Source organism: Abrus precatorius, unplaced genomic scaffold (genome assembly GCF_003935025.1).
Source record: "Abrus precatorius isolate BTA unplaced genomic scaffold, Abrus_2018 Scaffold9, whole genome shotgun sequence".
NCBI lineage: Eukaryota > Viridiplantae > Streptophyta > Magnoliopsida > Fabales > Fabaceae > Abrus > Abrus precatorius.
In genome coordinates this window covers 32,441,014-32,466,263 of record NW_020874439.1, presented here as the reverse complement: position 1 = coordinate 32,466,263, position 25,250 = coordinate 32,441,014, and the positions used below count along the sequence as shown (strand labels likewise).

The 25,250-nt window shown below is 29.9% G+C and overlaps 3 protein-coding genes across 4 annotated transcripts; 2 read left to right on the top strand and 1 right to left on the bottom strand.

The window, feature by feature from the left end:
* Positions 1-1,418: 1,418 nt before the first annotated feature.
* Positions 1,419-2,628, bottom strand: LOC113849242 (COX assembly mitochondrial protein 2 homolog). Of its 2 annotated transcripts, XM_027478998.1 has the most exons (4): positions 2,563-2,628; positions 2,228-2,295; positions 1,686-1,790; positions 1,419-1,609 (listed from the first exon to the last, which is right to left on the bottom strand). In XM_027478998.1, exons 2-4 carry the CDS (start codon positions 2,270-2,272, stop codon positions 1,511-1,513), a joined length of 249 nt encoding a protein of 82 aa, XP_027334799.1. In that variant the 5' UTR covers positions 2,273-2,295; positions 2,563-2,628; the 3' UTR covers positions 1,419-1,510. The 2 variants fall into 2 exon arrangements, with proteins under 2 accessions (XP_027334799.1, XP_027334798.1); XM_027478997.1 differs by lacking the exon at positions 2,563-2,628 and having other exon boundaries at positions 2,228-2,521.
* A 1,193-nt stretch (positions 2,629-3,821) lies between these two features.
* On the top strand, positions 3,822-10,008 carry LOC113849239. Its single transcript, XM_027478995.1, has 9 exons — positions 3,822-3,942; positions 4,060-4,156; positions 4,806-5,372; positions 5,587-6,960; positions 7,097-7,421; positions 7,577-7,838; positions 7,926-8,142; positions 8,620-9,360; positions 9,460-10,008. The coding sequence occupies exons 2-8, from the start codon at positions 4,073-4,075 to the stop codon at positions 8,623-8,625; spliced, it is 2,835 nt and encodes a 944-aa protein (XP_027334796.1). The 5' UTR covers positions 3,822-3,942; positions 4,060-4,072; the 3' UTR covers positions 8,626-9,360; positions 9,460-10,008.
* A 7,141-nt stretch (positions 10,009-17,149) lies between these two features.
* On the top strand, positions 17,150-25,206 carry LOC113848912. The gene is made up of 11 exons (XM_027478327.1): positions 17,150-17,626; positions 17,917-18,227; positions 18,322-18,386; positions 19,007-19,268; positions 20,740-20,894; positions 21,322-21,882; positions 22,128-23,417; positions 23,526-23,850; positions 23,989-24,247; positions 24,354-24,587; positions 24,765-25,206. The coding sequence occupies exons 1-11, from the start codon at positions 17,199-17,201 to the stop codon at positions 24,805-24,807; spliced, it is 3,933 nt and encodes a 1,310-aa protein (XP_027334128.1). The 5' UTR covers positions 17,150-17,198; the 3' UTR covers positions 24,808-25,206.
* Positions 25,207-25,250: the final 44 nt, after the last annotated feature.

The following is a 25,250-nucleotide window of genomic DNA, read 5'->3' as shown; positions in this document are numbered from 1 at the left end:
AAGAAGTTTAATACTAACAACAGAAAGTAGATATATAAAATATTGTTTTTAACTTTTGAATTTAAAATTGTAAAAAAAATAATAGATTTAATTAAAATAATATATATATATATATATATATATATATTAATATTAGTATTTTTAACTTATATACTATACGAAAGTATTTTATTAAAAATACAAATTTTTGAAAAATTATTTTAATGAATTAAATATTTATAATGTATATAAATTTTAAAAGAAAGAATTTGAATAAAAGATAAATAGTTATAATAAAATTTTATAATAAAGAAATATACGTGTATATTAAAAAAATTATACTTTTTTATCTGAAAAAATTAACAAATAAAAATTAACAATAATTTTTTATATTTATATCTTTTGAAAAACTTATTTGAACGTGAATAAATAGTAAAAAAATATTATTTAGATTCAATAGATTATAGTTGTGCTTTGTAATACATATGTTGCATAGAAAAATATTATTTAAATTAAAATATAAAAATAAAATTTAAATATTATTAATAAATAATAAATTTACAGTAATAGTAGATGATTGTAAAATTTATAAAATATTTACGATATATTTATTATTTATTATTCACTTTATGATTTAAATATCAATATAATTTTATAAACAAAAACATTTTATGTATCATATATAAATAATATTTTAAAAAAAGTCAATCTCATATTAATTATGTAATAATTAAATTGTATTAGCCTAATTAAATGATATAAAATAGTAAATAAATTTTTTTATTAAAAATATAAATTAAAATAATTTTTTTGGTTTACTTTATTATTAAATATATTTTAATATTAATCTTATATAATTTCACATAAGTAATATAATAATACAAAAATTCAATGCATAATTATAAAATAAAGTTCAAGCATACATATATATATATATATATATATATATGTGGGTATGGAGCGGGATGGATACTTAGATACCCATATCCGCACCCATCTCCATTAAAATTTGTAAATTTTTACCCACATTCATACCCGTATAGCGGGTAAATACCATACTCATTGTGGATAAATTTTACGAGTGTCCATTGGGTACTTTACCCATTGCCATCCCTATTTGGATGTGAACAATATCAAAAGGCTTTTATTCATTTTGGGGGAGCGGGGGCAAACAAAGTTACACTGAATAGAGTGAATGATATATACATTAAAGGTAATGGTGAATAGTTGCAGCCATCATGATCCCTAATTTTGGCTTCCAGCATGATGCTCTCATCATCTATGAAATAACTTCTATCTCAATTTAAGATAAAATAGTTACATACAAATTGATTCATCAAATGAGGATCATAATTTTCAACAAAATATACTTTTTTATTGAAAAATGTAACAATGCACTCATTCCCGTATTTTCTAACGTATATATATTAGAGGCAGAGAAAATCATATCATGTTGAGCCCCTTGTACAAAATTATGGATTGTACTTTGCAGAATAGTTTGGCTTTTTCAACACTGCAAAAAATCCTACTATTATTGACAGCTGCTTGCAGCATTTTCTTTCCTGAAAGCTCGCAACTGTTCCTTAAACTTTTTACTCTCTTCAAAGTTAGCCTTTCGCTTCAAAGCTTTCTGTTGGAAAAAACAGAGAGACTCTTAAAAAACAACAAATAAAAAAAAGAAAAAAAGAAAAAATTGAAAAGCTCACCTCTTGTCTAAAACAGCGATCCAATTTTATTTTCAAATCAGTACATTCACCAAAGAATTTTGCTACAGGATGTTCTATATGACACTTTTGAAACTGCTCAATTATCTGCATAAAATCATAGTCTGAATTAAAATAGGCCATAGCGTACACTGGTTCACATTTGCAACACCAAAATTACTACTATAACTTTCAGGACCAAAGGAAAATTAAATGATCCAAAATTCTTAATCTACAATGTGATTCCAAAATCCATCATTGGACTGCCAAGGAAAGAGAGAGGAATTTGAAGATTGCCAATGCAGTAAATCCACTCCATTGTTCCAATATAAGCCTCCTCTCATTGCTATTACATAGCCAAATTCTTTTGTTTGGGACCAAATATCCTACAATTGGCTATTTTCCCATGACATTGGCATGTTTATATATGAAACTAATCATAAGCAACAAGCATCCCAATTGTCCAATAACACAAAAAATATATAATACTAATAATAATAACAAGTAAATAATTTTATAAGAGTAGGATGATCAAACAAACTCACTTCAGCACACATTGGATGTTTGTGCAATGTTAAAGGAGGATGCATCTTCCCACAATCAAATCAATCTCCTGCAATGCAATTCAACAACCCCACTGTTATGTTCCCTTCACAGTACCAGACAAACGAAAGCTATAAACAAAAAATTGGAATTGACCCAGAGAAAATCCATTGCCAAAGATCATAACTTTGGAACCTAGCACGCCTAAAGATTAAAATATAGGAAGAACCTTTCTCTATGGAATCGACCAAAGTGAAATCCAATGGACAGAAAAAGGAACCAAAGTGAAGATTTGGTATTAAATAAACATGGGAAATGAAACAAAAAATGAACTTACACAGCTCCAAATTTCAGATCGAAGCCTCAAATCAGAGTTTGGAAGCGCAGTGCCATCAAGTTTTAGACGAAGATTTTTTTTTTTCGTTCAAGATTTTTAGACGAAAATATAATTAATAGAAAAGGGCGAAACACACAGCCCATAAATTTTTGATAAACTTTTGGGCTTAGCCCAAAATGTTTTCTTTTGTTAATTTATTTTATAATAAAAAATGATAACTTAATAAACAATCTTTTCCTAAATATTTTTAACTTTATATTGTTTCTTATTTTAAATTTTTTATATACATCTGTGTTTTTTAATTTTAAATAAATAATAAATTTATATAAAAATTATAACAATTTCTACAGAAAAGAGAAAAAAAGAAAAAATATAAAATAAAAATAAAACATGAGATATAATGAAAATAGATTATTTTTAAGCCTCATCTTAAATGAAAGTATTTTTAAGTATTATTCTTCTCATGTTAAAAAAGAATATTTTTTACAGGTTATTTTAAATGTGACTTTTCATATTTTAATATTTTAAATTTAAATTTTATGTTTTAAAGTTTTATACTTTTTTAAACTTTAAACAAGGATTATAATCTCTTTTTACAATATAAGTGTTTAATGTTCCATAAAAATGCAAGTCGATGAATTTCTTGAAAAATTAAAAAATATAACTTATTAAAAAAATATTTTAGTAAGAGAATTTCAAGTAAATACTTAAAATGGATTAAATTATAATATATTTAAAATTTTTAAGAGAGAATATTATAATATTTTAAAAAATATAAACAACATATTCTCTAATATATATTTTATTATTTACTAAAATTTATTAAAAATAATAAATATTAATTTAAGGATAAAAAAAGTGAGACTCACATAATTTTTGTAATTTTTAATAAAATTTAGCTAATAATAATAAAGAGTGTATAAATATGTGTTATTAATATTATTCTATTTTTAAATGTGTATATATATATATATATATATATTAATTTTAAGTAAAGTAGTATATTTATACTCAAAAAATATAACAATTTTCACTTGAAAGTGAAAATAGAAAGATAAGAAAAAGTATAGAATAAAATTAAAATATTGGGATGTAATGAAAAGAAACAAACATATTTAAAAATTATTGTATAAATTACATTACTCTATAATACATCCTTCCACTTCCTGTTATTTCAAAAGGATTTTCATAATTTCTTTAATGGTCTCTAAATGGATATCTTTATATAAATATATTTTTATCACTTTTTGCGCCAAAAAGAAAAATAACGAAAAAGGAGCCAATACCCAACATCACCCAATTCTCTCTTTGCCGCTCTTAACCACATTACGGTACGTACTCATATTCTGCTCCATTTTTCTGTTTTCTGCAACAAAAATTGTTCATTTTTTCGAATACCCTTTGCTTTTTCATCGCCGCTTAACTAAAAAGTTAATTCCTCTGTATCTCTTTCTCATTGTTGATCTGTGATCAGTGACAATTTGATTGAATTTTCAGGGAAACCCAAGTGATGGAAAGGGGTGAAGGCTTGGTGAGTTTGGTATTTTCTTGGTCTCTTGAGGATATACTCAACAATGATCTCTATAGAGACAAGGTCTGATTACTCTATCACCTTTTTTTTTGAGAACTCTTTACTAGTTGTAGTTTACAATATAAAATTTCACTTTCGAACCTTAAAGTTTCCTTGCTTGGAATTCGATGTATGTTTGTTTTTACGATGTGTTTGTCCAGCTAGGCTAGTAGGCTTAGAGCAACTTGTTGTCCTTGCAGTTGAGTTTCATTTGGCTTCTACATTGTTCCATGGTGTTGGTGTAATTTAGGGTGGTTTAGGTAAACAATTTAAATCAACACTTATTCAATAAGCTCTTGTCACATATGGGTGTATGGTACACGTTTGATCATGGAATTTATTGGTATAAGCCGAAAAAAGGTTTATTTTGATAAGTTGTGCCAAAAAGCTTGCTGAAATAGTTTAAAAAAAAGCTTATGCATTTTTTCAAGTGTTCCCTTAATTTGTTTGAAAGCATATGGATTTTTCATATTGATGTGCTTGGTGAAATATGCAATGTGTAAACCAAAAGATACCCTGCAGGCAGTTGTGGGGCTGAGTACTGACCATTTCCATTTTAATAAAAAATTGATAAATATCTGATGGTGAAGTCATTGTTCATTGCATACTAGAAGTTCTTTGCTTTTTGCATGTAATTAGCTTCTAAAACTATCGTGTTTGTATCTTTCAACAGGTGAAGCAAATTCCAAGGACGTTCTTGTCAAGACATCACTATCTGAACTCATTTATTTTTCCACTTATTGAGGAGACACGAACAGATTTATGCTCAAGCATGAAAATGGTGTCAGAAGCTCCAATGTGTGAAATAATTGACATTGATTTTTCTAAAGATTACAATCTTCCAAATAATTTGTTATACCAAGTTCAAATGAAAACAACAGTGATTATTGATAAAAAAGGGGATATTTATGAGCCTGAGGTTGGAGACCTCATTGTTTTGACTGATATGAAGCCAACATGCATTGATGACTTGAACAAGCCGGGAAATTCCTATTCTACTGCTTTAATTAGAAAGGTAAAAAAAGAAAAAGAAAATGAAGATGTTTATAAGGTTCAAATACTAGCCTCAAAGCCCATTAAGTTCAAAATGCAGTTGCAAAAGGATGAAACATATATATATGGTTTTGCTGTCTGTCTTGTGAACTTAACAACAAATTTGCGTGTATGGAATGCGTTAAACTCAGATGCAGAAGGTCCAGGCATGCATCTCATCAAGCAGCTGCTTCAACTTAATACTTCTGTAAGAACAGTGATTTATTCTCTCTCTTATTATTGATATATACCTTGCAATATCACTATCCATTTAATGGTAGTACAAATGTTTAGCAGATGATGCTTGGCATTTTCATATTATTTCCCCCTTTTTATTCTGTACATTGTTACATTGTCAATATCACCTTATTTATTGAATAAATGCATTCATATACTTTTATTATTGTTACACCTTTTGACAGGTTGCGGAAAACTGCACTCAATGTTTCTCTAGTGAAAGGTATGCTATTGACGTATCAAATCTTGGTGCTGTCATTCGCTCATTTGATTTAAACAAAGCGCAAGAAGAGGGAGTTTTAAGTTGTATAGCTGCGAGGGAATGCTCCCACAAAAATACTGTGAAATTGATTTGGGGCCCTCCAGGGACAGGGAAAACAAAAACTGTTGGCTCGTTACTATTTGCCCTTTTCAAAAGGAAATGCAGAACACTTACTTGTGCCCCAACTAATGTGGCCATACTGGAAGTGACATCTCGGTTTCTACGGCTAGTGATGGAGTCCCTTGATTATCATACTTATGGTCTTGGAGACATAGTATTATTTGGCAATAGAAAGCAGATGAATATTGCCAATCGTGATGATCTTGTTGATATATTTCTCGATTACCGTGTAAATACTCTTGCCAAGTGCTTTGCACCCTTGTCTGGTTGGAAACATCATCTAGAACAGCTGATATCGTTACTTGAAAACCCTGAAAAACAGTATCATGAATATTTAAAGTGTGAGGGAAAGAAGGATTATGTGATAGATGATGATGATTGCTTGAAAGAAGAGAATGAACTACTCGCAATTGCAAGTCAACAAACAGATCAAGAGAAAAAGAATATCTATTCCGAGGATCCAAAAATTTGTAAGCAAAATGAGTGGACAAGAATTATTAATAAAACTTTAATAGAAAACAGGTTGCATTTTAAAGAGGGAAGCAAAAGAAAATATGATAAACAGGAGAAGAAGGATAATATTTTTCACAAGAGCAAAATAACAATATTGACATTTCATGAGTTTGTCAAGGAAAAATTGAATTTCATCAGGGGGAAGATGAGGAAATTTGCCGTTGATATGTGTACTCATTTGCCAACTTCTTTTATTTCATTAAGTGTAGTGAAAACTTTATTTGAATGTCTTGATCAGCATAAAGTCCTTGCAGTGGTGCTATCAAACAATTCCATTACTGATCAAGGATTTAAACATGCTCTTGCTACTTATGTTGATGAAAGTAGCATTAGTTGCTGTACTTGGCAGGATAAGTTGCATATGACCAGGAAAGAATGCCTTAAAATGTTGAAATCACTTCAAAAAGTGTTGATTCTTCCTGATTTTTTTGATGAATATTCAATAAAAAACTTTTGTTTGAGATGCTCTCGCATGGTTTTTTGTACTGCTTCAAGCTCTGCAAGACTGCATGCAGTAGGATTTGATAGACTAGAAATGTTAGTTATTGATGAAGCTGCTCAACTCAAAGAATGTGAATCAATTATACCTTTACAACTTCCTGGTCTTCGTCATATTGTACTTATTGGAGATGAGAAGCAATTGCCTGCCTTAGTCAAAAGTGAGGTGTGTTCCAGTCTTGTTAATTCCTGACTTCCTGTCTATGCAAGCTTGTTTGTTATTATGCCTCACATTTTTTGTTCTTCAATGAGATTCATAGACAAACTATCTTAACATTCTATAAATTTTTGCCAACATGTAGATTTCTGACAAGGCGGGGTTTGGGAGAAGTTTGTTTGAAAGGCTGGTTCTTTTGGGTCATGAAAAACACCTTCTCAATGTTCAATATAGAATGCATCCATCCATTAGCTTGTTTCCAAATATGGAGTTCTATGACAAACAGATTTTGGATTCTCCTAGTGTCAAAGGAAAAAGCTATGAGAAGCTTGTTTTACAAGGAGATATGTTTAAGTTCTACTCTTTCATAAATGTTGCTTATGGACAAGATGAATTTGGTGAAGGGAATAGCAGAAAAAATATGGTGGAAGTTGGTGTGGTATCTGAGATTGTTCATGACCTTTATAAAGGTAATTTTTAATGTGATATGATACATGACCACGAGTGAAAAACACCAACTGAACTATAAATGCTTGTTATGTGTTGCTTTGTCCATATAATTTATGAATAATGTATTTCCATCCTAATTATGAGGTTGTTATTATTATCTATAATCTCTTTACAGAATCAACTTCTAGAAAACAGACTGTTACTGTTGGTGTTATTTCACCATATAAAGCTCAAGTTGTTGCCATACAAGATGCTCTTGGAAAAAGGATTGGTGGTCATGTGCATAAAGACTTTTCCGTGAAAGTTTCTACTGTTGATGGTTTCCAAGGTGGTGAAGAGGATGTGATAATAATATCTACTGTCAGATATAATAGCATGGGATTTGTGGGATTTATTTCTAATTTTCAGAGAACTAATGTTGCTTTAACAAGAGCAAGGTATGGTGACAATGTGTTCTCTGCCAAGCACTATATCTAATTCTTTATTTCTGCTAGTTACAGATGTACTTTCCTTGTCTAATGTAGGTATTGCCTTTGGATAGTAGGTAATGGTGTAACTTTGATTAATAGTGGCTCTGTTTGGGAGAGACTAGTCCTTGATGCTATGGCTCGAGGGTGTTATCACAATGCTGATGAGGATGAGAGATTGTCTTCTGCTATTGCAACTGCCATGATTGAGCTTGGTCAAGTTGACGATCTACTGAATTTGAATTCTCTGCTCTTTAGGAAAGCAAGGTGGAAGGTATGATGCTTGAAATTGTTCTTACATCTATTTTTATCGTCAAACAAGCCATAAGATTTTAACTTACAAGTTAAGCCCCCAAAAGATACATAAGAAGAAATAGAGAATATTTCCAACTAGAACTTGATTAGTGTAGATAACAAACTTCTGACTGAATAAAATGTGAGAAATCCCAATCAACATTTTCAAAAGGTTTAATTGAGACCTATGGAATCCACATCTTCAATCTGGACCTGAATCCAATTTCTTTCCTCACAACAGTCAATTCCTAGTTAGTTAATGAGGGAATCTTGCCCTTATTTATCACATGTAACAGTTCCTAAACAAACATGTCTTCTTGTGGTCATATTTTAGTATCATACATAATGCAAATAATCACCTGTAGGGGGCTCGTTTGATGGAAATGCAGCAAGTTGCATACTCTTGCAATGGCCCCTATCTTCATTCTTGATAAAAGTTTGAATATGTTTCGTGAAGTTGTAGAAAGCTGGAAATAAACATTTCACCATCAACATGTAATACATGAAAAGGAACAAGGCAGCTCATGTGTTTACCAAGCCCAGGGTTGTGACTGCCCAGACCTACCAGTTTACTCAGTCCAATTACCTGAATCCCAATAATTTTTCTCGCATTGCAAATGCGTAACAGATCAATATGTATTTAGCATATGCAGAAAATTGTTCTAAAATTAAAATTCTCTCATCAAAGGAGAAGGCATTTAGATTGATGAATTTTAGCTGCTCTCTAACCCATATGACAGATGCAGCAGATGAAGGTCTTCCGAAGAATCTTAAAAGCTTTACCATTTTCATGTATTCTCAATCTTTTCAGTGACCATCTATCTTTATTATAGGTTTTCTTCAATCAGAGTTTTCTGATCTCTATGACAAGAATTAAGAGCACTGAGATTTGCAAGAAAATATGTTCTCTGCTGATGCAACTTTCAAGTGGTTGGCGTCAACCCCACCAGGAGATAAATATTGGAGTTGTGGATGATACTTCTTCCCAAGTGTTGGAGGTGTATAAGGTTAATGAGTTGCTTTACCTTGTATGGACTGTAGATGTTCTTAAGGAGAACTCAAATTATATTCAAGTTTTGAAGATTTGGGATGTCTTGCCATTATCTGAGGTATCAACGATGGCAAGGGATATTGACATCTCATACAAGAATTATTCTGTTGATATTCTTAGATGCTGCAAAATCAGATGTTCTGATGGGTATAAATCTACTACTAATTATATGATTTGCATCATCTAGTTAAAAATAGTGGAAAGGTTATTTCAAGTAGAAATGTTAATATAATTATTTACTTGCAGGAAATTTGACTTTCCAGTGACATGGTCAGCTAGTTCGAGTTATCCAACCAATTATAATCTTACACAAACTGATCCTCTGCAGTCTCTATGTAACCAATTTGCTTTGCTCAGACTGAGGGATGTTTAAATTAAAATCAATAGTATATTACTCATCTTCCTTGAATTTTGTTTCTATTACTCTAAGCTAGGTTTTTCAATGCATATTTACAATTTAAGGGAGGTTTGTGTAGGGTTTTACAATAGAGAAGAGGTTAGTGTAATGCAAGTAAATATAACCGAGGTCAGAGTAATTTACTCTCAAATTCGGTCAGTCCGAAGTCATGGGTAAGTTTTTCTTTCTGCCTGTTTAGGACTTCGAAGTCATGGCCATGATATATTTTAGATTTTATTTTGTAGTTATTGCTATTCTAAATTCAAAAACAAGCCTTTCCTTTTGTTAGTGCGAATGCGATATTGACCTTGGTTTCTCTCTTTAGATGTTCATCATCTTTATATTTATCAAGAAAAAAGCATTATGGCCGGTTTTACATTTGGAACTAAGAATAATTTGTTTATAGCTTTCCAAATTGGTTTCTTCTTGAGTTTTCACATTATTTATTCATTTTCTTTTGTTAATGTTGAGGCAGATAATGATTCTTTCTTGATTTTTAAAATATATTGGACAACAAATCTCTGAAGTTTGGGAAAGCATCTGCTGCAACCTGCAAGGAATGTCCAAGAATTTTTCTAGATTAGGGTAGGATGATTGTTATATGTCTCTTTAATCTCAACTCTCTTGTTACTTCTAATTGGTGAAAAATGATAATTTTCTTGTATTTGATTAGTCATTCTTGAGTCTTTTAATAGTGATGCTTAAATTGTAGGGAGAAAAATGGTGAGGAGGGAAATTGACATATTTTACAATTTGAAATGATATATCCTAAGTAAGATTACATCTTTATATTAGAGTTGTCAAAATGAGTGGTCTGGCCCGGCCCGATATGGGTAGTGGGCTCAAACAGGTCGGACTTAATTAGTTCAAGATAAAAATGAGCTTATATTTTTACTGTCCAAGCCTTATCCTATGCGAGGTAAGAGTTTCTGCTAGTCGGCTCGACAATTTAAATAATTTTATTTTTATTTTTATAACATGTCATTTGTTTTTACTATTTTTGTAACAACATACCATTGTTTTTATTGTTGTTTTTAGTGTTTGTAACGGATCATTGTAAAAGTCTACTGATACTTTTTTTTATTGTTTTTGTAACAGCTATTTTTTTTATTTTTATACACACAATAAGTCCACAAAAATATAAAAAAAGTTTATAATTAAACAAATTTCTTAAGAAAAAAAGTCCATGCACATAATAAGTCTATAAAAATATAAAACAATATTTGACAATCTTCTAAATTTCTCAATCTCACATTAGAATCTATTGACAAACTGTAAATAATTTAAAACTTATTTAGCTATTTAACAAAAAAAAAAGATTTTAACAACTAAATTAAAATGAGAAACTAATAAGATAATAAATTAATTAAAAATAAATAAATCAATGAGCATCAAGTCAAATTAAATTTGCCTAAAAATAAATAAATATTTAGTTTGCAAATAGAATATTAGAATGCTAATAAATTACCTAGAATGAAATATTGGAATTTGGAATGCAAAAAACAAATATAATTTGCAATTGCAATCTCCGTTCGACGTTAGATGACCAGTATGTGAAAATTGGAATATATGCAATTTGTGTTCAGCGTAGAGATAAGTGGAATAACGGTGCTCCTTTTGATTATTAGGATTTGTAATTTTAGAGTTTTGAAACTACATTATATTCTATTCTAAATTATTTATAACTTAGAGTTTAATTTATATATATATATACTGGCTACTCGAACTCATATGAATTAACCTGGTTGAAGCCCTATCGCTTATCGAACATATTTGGACCTGGCCAAAATAACCCAAAGTTATTTCGGGTCTAATTTTTTAGAGCTTAAATCTGTCCATTTAACAAATTTTTTGACAGATTTTTTTTGACCCAATTCATCTGGCTGGGCCATTTTGCCAGCTCTAATTTATATGCACTCACACGTGCATTCACCCACTGCATTGAAATGATATATGTCATGCATACATCCACCTAATAAATATAAGAAAGCTTCTTAGTTTTTTTTTTTTTTTTTTGCTATTTATCTTAATTGGATTTTCTTTATAGGTTAAATCCAATATTCCAACTTGATATGTTACGGAAGAAGCAGTGTGGTATGTGAAACCTGTATTTACTTTGATGCTTTTGGGGTGTCTTTTTAGTTCCATCTCATTTATTGTACAGATTAATTTTCTTTTCACTACCCACTTTTTTGAAATTTTCTTCTGATGGTCACCAGTTACTCTTATCAAGACAAGTGATATTCTTTTGTAGGGATTTGACTCTCTGAAGCAAGCTCTCATTTTAGAGAGAAAAGTAAAGAATCTCAATCATTGATGAGAAAAATCAACGGATGATCTTGTATTAACATAGCCAACCAATCATACATTTGTTAAAATATACTGTCCTAATTTTTTTCATTAATGATTAAGATGTCTCACTTTACTCAAATTACTCTCCCTAGATGAGTCAAATCCCTTCTATAGATTTAGATATTCGAGTAGTCCATTTATTCATGTACAAGATCAGGCATGAGGTTGGTGCTCCATTTAATGTACATTTTTTTTAAAGTGAAGATGACACAATTGAAAAGGTGAATTTGGAAAGTTTTCCTTCTGAATCAGATTTGGGTCATGCAAAGAATCAGTTAATGACAATTGGTAAATCAAATAAATTTTATACATGTTTAATCGATTTTATAATTTGATTAATTAATTGTCATTAAGTTCCATATTCGAAGTAAAAGTGGCGTTGTAAGAGGCTTAAGAGTTTCATCCAAGTTGATGTTCTTTCAACTTACATATTGTAAACTTCAGTAGTTCATCTTTATAAAATGAAAAGCATTTGATAGAAAAAAAATTAATTGGTATTTGATAATAAGTTTTGTGGTGCTATGTGTTGACATTAACTTGCGCCCAAAAGAGTTAGAAGTCAAAAAATGCAAAGCATAACTTTAAGTCAATTTTAGTCATTAAATTGCATTTGATAATAAGTTTTGTGGTGCTATCAGCACTGGATTGTTCCTAAGAGAGTTGGAAGCCAAAAAGATTAGGTTTAACAAGTTAAGTTTATTGAAAAGTGATCCCAATTTCTTTTTTGCAAAAGGTTTCTTACTCTATGCTACTAAGCAGATGTACGGGAAAGGGAGATTTTGAAGGGACGAGAGAAAAAGACAAAATTTATATTTTAAATTATTTTTTAAAATAAAAGATAAAAATTAATATATTAACATAAATTTAATGTATTAATAATATATTTATCATCATAAATAATGTATATATATATATATATAATTTTAATTTGAAATTAAAAAATATATCTTTTCTTCCTTCTCTCTTTAAAAATAGTTTCTAAAATATCGTACGGAAAAATCTTGTATACTAAAAAAGAATTATTTCAATTTTTACAATATATAATACTTGTAAGTAAAGAAAATTTTTATTCTTTTTTTATGACCTTTCTTTCTTTAACATAAAATTTCCACTTTTAAGATTACGAAGACTTTTATTTCTAGTATTCGAATTAAATGAATGAGTTCCAAAAGGTTTAGCTTTCTTGTATTTCATGCAAGAATCCAATCCAGGTTTGGATTTTAGTTGGCCTTGCAATTACTTCAAGAGAAAATTGTAGTCAAAGCCAATCAAGAAAGATCATTTATGCATTTTCTTTACGATAAATGCAATTAACATACTTTGTATGAATTGTTTAATTTTTTAAAAAGTCAAAATAATATTTAAAATTGATCAATTTATAAGGTAAGTAGACTTTTTAAAAAATAAATCAATTACAAGAATTGTAGTAAAAATATGCTCAAAATAATGTTTGTTTTAATCTATTTTGTTTATTTACTTGATGTTGACGGGTCAATTTATTTTAGTTATAAGTTATTTATATATTTATAAACTTTTAACTTCAAATTCTCAAATTCCAGCTAACTTTACGACAAAGTTCACTATTTTCAGCTTATTTTTAAAAAATAACTAAATTTGATTTTAGGAATAGATAGAGGAATATATATGAAAAAATTAATCTAATTAACGCCATAAAACATTATTACCATTGTTTTGTTTACAAATGCTGAGCAAAATATTATTTTCCTGCTGATTTACAACAAATGTTCCAACTCCATCAAAGATTTTGTATTTTTGTTAAATCAAGATAAAATAACTAAAAAAAAAAAAAAAGACAAAAGTGTGAAACAAAGTTGATAGGAAACACCAATTTTTTTAAAAAACAAACAGATGTAATTATATGAAAAATAAAATAAAAAATAAACTCATTAATTTTAGTTAAAATATGCAAAATACTTAGTTTAAGAGTATTTTATCACTACAAATAGATTATGCCAATACTTTCATATATAATTTCTTGTTAGAACTGCACTAAAAATAGTAAGACTAAATAGATAATATGAAAAAAAAATATAAGAACAGCATAAAAGAATAAAAAATCGTTTTTCTTTTCATTATATCATCTTAAAAATCCGAACACACTCTCTCTCTCTCTTTATATAGATAGATATAATCTGACATATGGATATGTAGTGGAGACACGTCATTTGTTTCTAATAAATGAAAATAATTTAGAATAGAATACATTTTACATAGAATTTGATTTAACTTATTAGGTTTTTTAATATCTTAATTCATATTTAGACTTTTGATGGATTATTAAATCTATTTATAAATAAATTATCAAACTATTTATATAAGTATGTTTAATAAAAGCTATAAAATTTATATTTAAATAAACCATAAAAAAATTGTTTAATATCTTAAATATTTGTAATAAAGTTATATATTTTTATTTATTATTTTTAAATTATATATATATATATTTTCATGTGCACACACAATTAAAGAAAATGATAAATAAAATGAATTAATAATAGACATAATTAAGACAATGTAAATACATATTAATGTATCTATATAAGATAAATTAAGTAATAATAATGGGAAAAATTGCTCTAGAAAGCAATGTTTCATCTCTCAAATATATAACTTTTCTATTTTAAAAAAATATTAAAGTTTTAAATTTAAATTTTATTTATTTTATTTTATATAAATTATATTGTAATTTATTTATAAAATTATTTAATACATTATTGTAAATTTTAAGAATTTTAAATATGTTATTTTATCTTATTTAATAAGTTTTTTTAAACTCAAATATGATCTTGAGAAATTTAAAAAATTAAATTAAACTTATTACTCAAATAAAATAAATAAAATCAGACTTTAAATAGACTAATCTCTAGGCTCCGTCAAACGGCTCTATAACCATAGTTGAAGCCATATCATTAATGTTTTTCTAAATTTGGCCACTACAATTGCTGCTGAATCAACCGACCACATTGATGTGTAATATTAAGAATTATGATATAACTGTAACTGCAACCGGAAGTTGGAACCACAACATATAGGAACTTTGACAAACCATATGTTTACTGTATGTAAAAATTTGGCAATCATAAATTTTATAGAGAATAAGACACTAAATGAAAAATATGTGATATTTAGAGAGGTCAAATGAAAAAAATAAACATAAAAAGCTATTTTGTAACAAAAAATATTTTATATAGAATTTGTCTAAAAATAATTTAAAATGTAGGACCAATTAAAAAATCATAAATTTTTAAGGAACTGAAAATCAATTAAAAAAATATATTTGGTATTAGAAATAATGGATTTTCTAACTTACAAGTTAAGGAGTAAAAAAAAATCTAATGCAAAAATTATTATATTTATTATTGATGTAATAAATTATTATTTGAAACAGACAGCATGCTTTTGTAAGTCTTCAATGGCCAAAGTATTGAATCTAAATAACTCAGAGTTGACTTAATGATATAAACTCAATTGCATTTATATGTGTGTAATGATCTATTTAGCAAGAAGTTTTAAGTTTAAACTCTACTGTGTACGAAATTTTTTTCAAGACAATGGCAACCACCAACCGTGAACAAGGATTAGATTCTGAAAAATGTTATTGTATTTATTAATTTTTTATGTTGGAAAAAACATTCAAATTAATTAAAGAACTTCTGGTGTTAAATATTTTGATGCAATGAATTACCAGTCAACACAATGCATATATATATACATGATTGGTTTACATAGTGATTTTGTTGGACCAAAATTTTCAGTGGATACTTCATGATTGGAGTGATGAAGAGTGCTTGAAGCTCTTGAAGAATTGCCACAAGGCTATCCCTGATGATGGAAAGGTTATTGTGGTGGATACAATTCTTCCCATTTTGCCAGTGAAAGGAGCCAAAGTTGCTTTCCAATTGGACATGTACATGATGACTCAACTTCCAGGAGGAAAAGAGAGAACCCAGCAAGAATTCATGGATTTGGCCACTGCATCTGGATTTACTCGCTTCAAACTTGTTTGTGAGGTTTCTGGTTTTGGGTCATGGAGTTCTACAAATAGACTCACCTAGATTACTATTCCCTTAAATTGTTCTGTCATCAATAATCACATTTTATGTTTTCAGTACTTATTACAAATTTATGTATGATAAATTTTTATTCATAATCATAAGATATCATAAAGTTTAATGTATTAATAATCACCAATGATTTCTGAATTGCCAAATAAGTAACTATAATTATGGTAATAAAATAAAATAGATTAATTTTTAATTAAAAATTTAACCAAAAAAATGGTGACATCTTGGGAATATGCATAATGTTTTTTCACAAGTAATTTAGTAAATCAATTGGATATTTCAGTAATTTTATCCATGAGCAAATGGTTCTTCAACACCTATTTGTTCAGACAATCACATGGTGGGCTTGGTGATAGGCCCAGGGATGGAACCATGCACGCAGAAGAGGGACCACTGATTTGGAAGTTTCAAAATTTTCTCCTGCGTATGAAAATGAGGGTGAAAATTTTGAATAACATAATGTATAATATATTTTAAAATTATAAGTAAATATTAAATTTAAAACAGGCTTTTCAAGTGCAAGGTGAGTGATAAAAGATCAAGAAAGATATTCATTGACTTCATGTTTCTTTTTTTTTTTTATCATAAAATATTTTATTTTTATTTTTATCATATTACATTTATCAAGTGTAATATTGAATTCATTACTTTGTCTGATTCAAACTTTTAAAATTGAATTGAGAAGAATAATATTATATTGATAAAAATTATGTGTTCAACATGATAGTTTAAGAATTTAGATTAAAAATTTTAAATTTAAATTCTCTAATTGAATTAAAATATATTTTTATAAAGTAAAAATTACAGGTTTTATTAATTTTTTTTATATTTTAATTTCTTAATTATGTTCTTACTTACCTTTAAATTTCTCTTAATTTTTATATTTTAGTTTTAATGTTTGTAACTGAAATCTTTGTGAGAATGACATAAAGTTAGTTCTTAATTTGTTGCATTTAATTTTACTTTTTGTTTGATAAAGAAGCAAGTTTTATTATATAGACTCAAAATCTCATTAATTGATTTTTTTTTCTACTTTTTTTAACAATCACACACACATAGTTGTACATCCCTCTTATCCTAGAAAGTTGGCCTTATTATGCATAGTTGTATATCCCTCTTACTAGTTGCTCCATTTAGCATTCCAACTCCTTATGGCGAGTTCATTAGAATGTAAAGTAGAACTTGTCAATGGTGAAGACAAGATTCATATGGCACAAGAAGACGACGTTAATGTTGCTATCCAATGGACAAGTTCAATTGTTTTTTCCATGACATTGCATTGCGCTTTCGAGTTGGGCGTTTTCAACATCATAGCGAAATCGGGTGAAGGTGCCAAGCTCTCTGCAGAGGATATTGCACTTCAAATTGGGGGCAACAACCCAGAAGCACCCCAAATGCTTGATCGTATTCTTGGGCTATTGGCTAGTTATTCTGTATTACATTGCTCTATTTCTCAAGATTCACGAAGGCTCTATGCTCTGACACCTCCCTCCAAATATTTTGTGACTAATGACGATGATGGTGTCTCACTTGGCCCCTTAATGGCTTTAGCTAAAGACAAAGTCGAGCATGTAAGCTGGTAAGTTTTATTAGCTTTTGGGTTATGCCTTCCCCTAAGAGAAGAATATTGTGTGCTACTGGAAAGGAACATTTTCTATAAATTTCATTATTTCAACCGCTAGAAATTAACATAATATCGTACATGCTCTGTACTGTTGGTAACATGTCCAGACTTAACTTGCATAAATTTCAGAGACCAGGAAAAAAAAATTTGCCCAAACTTAATTAAGGTGAAGTGTAAGACCATGGGGCGTTTCTTTATTTTAATTTTTTTTGTTATATAAGCAATTTATTTGTGTTGGATTGTAGGATGGAGCTAAAAGGAGCAATCCTAGAAGGTGGTTTACCATTCAACAGGGCTCATGGCATGAATATCTTTGAGTATTCAAGGGGAGATCTCAGGTTTAATGAAGTTTTCAACAGAGCAATGCTGCACACAACCACTATAACTACAAAGAAGATCCTTGAAGTCTACAAAGGATTTGAGCAAATAGGTAGATTGGTGGATGTTGGTGGTGGTCTTGGAGTCAATCTCGAGTTGATCACTTCCAGATACCCTCATCTCCACGGTGTGAATTTTGATTTACCTCATGTCATCAAACATGCTCCTGTCTATGCTGGTATGATCTATAATCCTTTAATTTATATTTGAAAAATTTCTTTAAAAGAAACTATTATCTACGCTAATTAAAACTGTTGATTATAACATTGTAGGCGTGGAGCATGTGGAAGGAGATATGTTTGAGAGCGTTCCTAGAGGAGATGCCATTTTTATGAAGGTGATATTTATAATTTTTTTAAATTACCATGGAAATTATATATCCTTCTAAAAATAATCTATTTAATTAGTTAAACTTATAAAAAATTTAAAATTAAATCTATTATTTGAATAATGCAATTTAAATCATTCTTTAAATAAGACTAAGTTGTAGGTATCTTTCGAATACCTATTTTCATTCCTAAACGTAATATTTTATACAGCTAGGATCATAATCATATGGATTTGAATTGCTTTCGATAACCACACTTGCAGCCATATCATTAATGTTCTTCATAAATTTGGCCACTACAATTGATGTTGAACTAACCAACCACATTTATGGGTAATATTAAGAATTATGATATTAAATCTAAATAACTCAAAGAGTTGACGCAATGATATAAACTCAATTTATATGCATGTATATGTTTACCTGAAGGCAATGGCAAACATGAAGCATGAACGAGGATTAGTTTCTAAAAATGTTATTGTATATATTAATCTTTGATGTTGGAATTTTTTTTAAAATAATTAAAGAACTTCTGGTGTTAAATATTTTCATGCAATAAGTGAACAAAATTCGTATTATATATATATGATTGATTGACAAAATGATTTTGTTGGACCAAAAATTTTCAGTGGATACTTCATAATTGGAGTGATGAAGAGTGCTTGAAGCTCTTGAAGAATTGCCACAAGGCTATACCTGATGATGGAAAGGTTATTGTGGTGGATACAATTCTTCCCATTTTGCCAGTGAAAGGAGCCAAAGTTGCTTTCATATGGGACCTCTACATGATGACTCAATTTTCAGGAGGAAAAGAGAGAACCCAGCAAGAATTCATGGATTTGGGAACAGCATCTGGATTTACTCGCTTCAAAGTCGTCTGTGCAGTTTCTGGTTTTTGGGTCATGGAGTTCTACAAATAATCACATTTCATATATCATTTTATTAATAATCATAAGATATTATAAAGTTTAAATGTATCAAATAAATTTTGTATACTTCAAAAGTAATTTTAAGAATGTGTTCTAAGCTTATAAGCAGGTTAACAAAAGAGATAGTGGCTCTTAATTTATAAATTATTTTTCTATAATTTATAAAGAATTTAAAATTTTAATTAAATTATTTATTAACTCTTCCTCAATCGTGATACAAGAAATTTAATAAAATTTTAAAACTTTTATTTTTTATCATTCAATTCATTAAAATTTTAAATTAAATAATTATAAAAATAAAATATATCAAAATTTAATGAGCAGATTATTCCCTCTCAAAAATTTTTATTTTAGCCCTATATTTTATAACATGTGTACTGGGTTGATGCAGTAAAAAGATTACATACATTGAAACTAAGCTTATTCATAGAAAACAATGGAAATCTATGTTAATTCAGAAGAATTTTTGCTTCTAAAAAAATCAGAAGAATTTATTATTTTTAGCAATCCAAAAAGTTGACCATAATTAGGAATTTTTAATCTTTTTCTTATCAATTATTGATTTTAGGAAACTAACATATTATCATTTTTTAAATATTTGACTAGGATTATGATATTATTCTATATGCCTCTTTAGGTTCTCTTTTTAATTGATACTTATGCATTAAGTAATAAGGTAGAATTCCTTATTCTGTACACAACATTTTCCATTGAAATCAACAAACTTGTAGAAAACATCGAAAGTGATAGAAAATTCCAAAAACATAGTCAGAATATTTTCAAACCAAACATACCCTTCAGGTTGCTTCATTTCACATTCCACCAAAATTGTTAGGAAAGTACCCAATAGTGCATAAAGCCGAGTAGCCGACCTCTTTTAGATTGTCCAATGGAATTACTTATAGTTGACCTCACGTCAATATCTTAGTACATTTGTTTAAGAGAAGTGCTAACAATGTATTCTTTTGATTATGCTATTTATCCTTAACTTATTTTGTAAAAGATCATAGTGTTTATTTCGTTAATTAATTATATTTAAAAAATTGTTTTAACTTTTTAAAAATCAACTAATTATAAAATATGTGTGAAAGAGTGAGTTATTAGTATTATAAAATGTATTAACAAGTGTTATTAATATTTTTCGTGTTATTAATATTTTTCTGTTTTATAGTTCCACAACTTTTCCTTTAGTTGTGACGTTTTATGTGTACGTTAAGTTACTTTTGATGACCATAAAAAAGGGTCCATTAACTATAAGAATCTTCCTTTCACTTTCATCATGAATATGAAACACTGGTATATCTGTTGAGCAAGTTTTGTGTCGACTATTTAGTTCCTTTATATGTAAGGGATTCTTTATATTTGTCTTTTTGTTTTGGTTTGCATATATATAGAAGAAAGTGTGATTGAGTTGTGACATTCTTCTACTATAGATTGCCTTGTTGAGAAAGAAGTGGTTAGGAGAAAGCAAATGATGGAGAAGATATGTAATGCAAAAGGGGAGGGTCTTGATTATGCCAGTTTGGTGGAGATTGTATTCTCTTGGACTCTCAAGGATGTTCTCAACGAAAACCTCTGCAAGCACAAAGTTGTTCTCTCTCTCTCTCTCTCTCTCTCTCTTTCCAATACTAAACATGAAAAGCAACGTAACATCTGAAAAAATATCTGTCAGAAACTCATCAATCATCCATGTGGTTCTAAGGATTCTACATTTTGTCATTATTCTGTTTTTCTTATGCCTGTTTTAGTTTAGGAAAATGGAATTTAGACCTGCATGATGAAAAAATTTGAAATTTGTTTTTCATATCTTTCTTGGTTGCAAAACTCACTTAACTGTCCTTAATGCTCTCTGCATCTTTTTTACGTAATTTCGCATGATAAATATTTAAGTCTATCAGGAGAATGGCTACAATCTGTTAGGAGAATCCACTTGCATTAACATTAGCAAGTCATTGTGTCCCTCTAAAGATATATATTATCAAATTATGCAAACTTGAAACATTGTTTTCTCTCAGATACGGAAGATCCCGCAAACATTCTTGTCAACTAAAGATTACATGAACTCCTTCATTCCTTCACTCGTTGAGGAAATTCACAGTGAACTGTCTTCAAGCTTAACAGGCGTGTCTCGAGCTCCCTTTTGTGAAATCTTGAGTGTTGAACTTGAAAGATCAAGAAGCTTCACACCTACCAAGGGATTTTTCTACCAAATTTCAGTGAAAAGAACCAATAATGATGTCAAAGATGTTGGAAAATATGAGCCTGAGGTTGGAGATCTATTTGCCTTCACAGATGTTAAACCAAAAACTGTAGATGACCTGAACAGGCCCAAAAGAAACTACCATATCGCTTATGTTCATGGTTCAAAAGAAAACACTGACAATATCTCAATTCTATCATCCAAATGCTTTGACATGGACATTGAGTTAGCCTTGAAGAGCAACAATGCACCAAAGCTTTATGCCATCTATCTTTTGAACCTGACAACAAATATTCGTATTTGGAAAGCCTTGAACTCCGAGCTGGAGGGTGCAAGCACGACCATGATTAAAAAAGTGCTACAAGCTGATTCAAATGTAAGAATCACCATGTCCATTCATCACTAGCTCTATTATTATTTGGTAATATATGATATTACTTAAGCTATTTTACTAACTGTAACTTCATATATACCATTAGTAGCTTTTTCTACATGAGTACTTATTTTGACATGTTCATGCATTTGTTTCAAAGTGGCATGATGCCATATATGTTCAAATATATTTCTTGAAAAAATGGGAAGAATTTAATGACTAATTCATGTTTGCTTTATATTTTACAGAATGGAGAAAATTGTCATCTTTGCTTTTCTGAGGAAAACCATAGTGTAGCTTGTTCTAGGGTACAAAACATAATCCAGTCTCAGAATCTGAATGAATCCCAGAAAAATGCAGTTCTAAGCTGTGTTACCATGAGGGAATGTCATCATAATGACAACATTAAACTTATATGGGGCCCACCAGGGACTGGCAAGACAAAGACAGTGGCTTCCTTGTTATTTTCCCTTCTCAAGTTGAAAACTAGAACATTAACATGTGCTCCAACTAATACTGCAGTGTTGGAAGTGGCTTCTCGCCTCCAGAATTTAGTTAAGGAGTCACTTGACCATGATACATATGGCTTTGGTGACATAGTGGTATTTGGCAATAAATCTCGAATGAAAGTAGATGGATATCGCGGCCTCCATGATGTCTTTCTTGATTATCGTGTGGATAATCTTGTCGAGTGTTTTGCTCCATTGACTGGATGGAAACATTACTTGGAATCAATGATCAAGTTGCTTGAGGACCCCAAAGAGCAATATGGTTTGTATAAGTGTGGCATAGGTGATGAGCAAAAAGATGGCCTTATGTCATTAGAAGAGTTTGTTAAGCAAAAGTACAGTTATGTAGAACTTGCATATCGTTCATACAAGCAACGTGGGAAGAATGATGATCCTCTAACACTAGAGGAATTTTTGAAGAAAAAATACTCTTACATTGAAGCGCAATACCTTTTGTATAAGGATGTACGCAAGAATAGAGTCATGACATTGGAACAATTTTTTATGCAGAGATTCAGTCTCATTGGAGAGAAACTCAAGGTATACAAAAGAACATTGTATACACACCTACCAACTTCTTTAATTCCATTTGAGGAGATAAAGAAAATTTCTTCAGCTCTTGATTTACTAGGATCTCTTGAAACCTCTTTTAGTAAAGCCAAGTTGAAGCAAACTTTCCAAGGCTGTGAGGATGAAGAAAGCATTCTTGACTGCCCTGGAAGGTTAAGAATAAAAAAGGACTTCCTTCTCAAACTGAGATCACTTTCCAAGACAATTTCACTTCCAAACATTACTGACAAATATGGAGTGGCAAAAATTTGCTTGATGAATGCGTGCCTGATTTTTTGTACTGCAGCAAGTTCTACCAGACTGTTCACAGATGGAATGACACCGGTGCAATTTTTAGTTATTGATGAAGCAGCACAGCTAAAGGAATGTGAATCAGCCATTCCATTGCAGCTGCCAGGCCTCCACCATGTAGTCCTCATTGGTGATGAGAGACAACTTCCTGCAGTAGTCAAAAGCAAGGTACTTGTTTTCTTGTCTTTCTTTTTTGTTTTTCATGTGATTTGGATTGTGTGCATCGTTTAGGAGTAGCTTCCACTTTCCAATATGATTATAATGATGAAAATTCAGGTTTCTGAAGAGGCTGAATATGGAAGAAGTTTATTTGAGAGGCTGGTATTGTTGGGATACAAGAAGCATCTGCTTAATGTTCAGTATAGAATGCATCCATCCATCAGCTTATTCCCAAATAAGGAGTTCTATGATGAGCAACTTACTGATGCCCCCATTGTCAGAGAAATGAGCTATAATAAGTGTTTTCTTGAAGGAAAAATGTATTCTTCATATTCATTTATAAACATAGCTAAGGGTAAAGAGCAACAGAGTCATGGATACAGTGTGAAGAACAAGATTGAGGCTGCTGTTGTTTCTAAGATTATCGAAAGCCTTGAAAATGGTTAAAATTTCTTTCTCCTCTCTAATGTCCAATTATGCGTTTGTGAATTATGTGTTGAATTAATCTCATATAAGAACGCTTCTTCTATTGGATACAACAATATACCATGTACATGATAATGTTCCTTTTTTGCAACAGAATTTTTGAGGACAAAGAAGAAAGTTAGCATAGGAATCATATCTCCATATAATGCTCAGGTGTATGAAATCCAGGAAAAAATTAAGCAGAACAATTTGGTTTCTGATCCTGACTTCGCTGTTAGTGTTCGTTCTGTTGATGGCTTTCAAGGTGGTGAAGAAGATATAATAATAATCTCCACGGTGAGATCTAATGATAATGCAAAAATTGGTTTTCTTTCCAATCGGCAGAGAGCAAATGTGGCACTGACTCGGGCTAGGTATGCTACTTGACACTTGTATAAGATGATCATGTTACTACATTGATGCTTCAAAGTTTCAAGAACATGCAAGAGTGAAACTGAAAACTGGGTTTAATTTGTGCAGACATTGCCTTTGGATATTAGGGAATGCAAAAACTTTAAAAAGTAGTGACTCTGTATGGAGAAATCTAGTGCATGATGCTGAAGGAAAAGAGTGTTTCCATAATGCCGATGATGACAAGAAACTGGCAGAGGCCATTGAGGAAGCCTTGTTTATAGAATTACTTGATGAATCCGAGTCCCCATTCAAGAAACTAAGTCTAAGGGATACATCACCAACAACAGCTAGCACTTCCAGGTAAGTTGATATTAACCTACCCATTGATTTTTATTTTACTCATTAATAACCAAATAGGCAATTGAAAATGAAGTAATATTCCTTTAAGTATCAACGAGCATGCAAAAATAAAATGTACACATTAGATTAGCGTTATTGCTAGTTTGAATAACTAGTTCTTATATATCTATATTCCAGAGGTTCTTCTTTAAGGGGTAGGCCATGGAAACGAAGGTGGTGAGGGATGGAGTTTAAATATTGCACCCCAGGAACAACAGTTCGAGTTGTAATAGGTCGCCTGAAGATGATGTTCAATGTGTCCATTTAGATTATGTAACATCTTAGAGCCGAATCCAAGGATTTGTAACAGTTTACTACCGTAATATATAAGATCGAGAATATGCACTATTTAAGAGTCAAGTCCTAAGAAGCGTGACAGGGTGTGAAAATTCCATAGTCGTGAAATCTACAAAGGTGTGTTCTTATATGTTAAATTCGAGGACAATGTCAAACCGAAGCAAAAATACCTTCAGGGATTTCTCAAATCCAATAAAAGTAATGGTATAACATATGCTAATTATGTTCTCAAAACATTCCTCTATTATGATCACATTTCACGGTATGATTATTATCAACTCACATCATATACATGATCAAACAAGAACTTGGATCTCGTCGGTATAA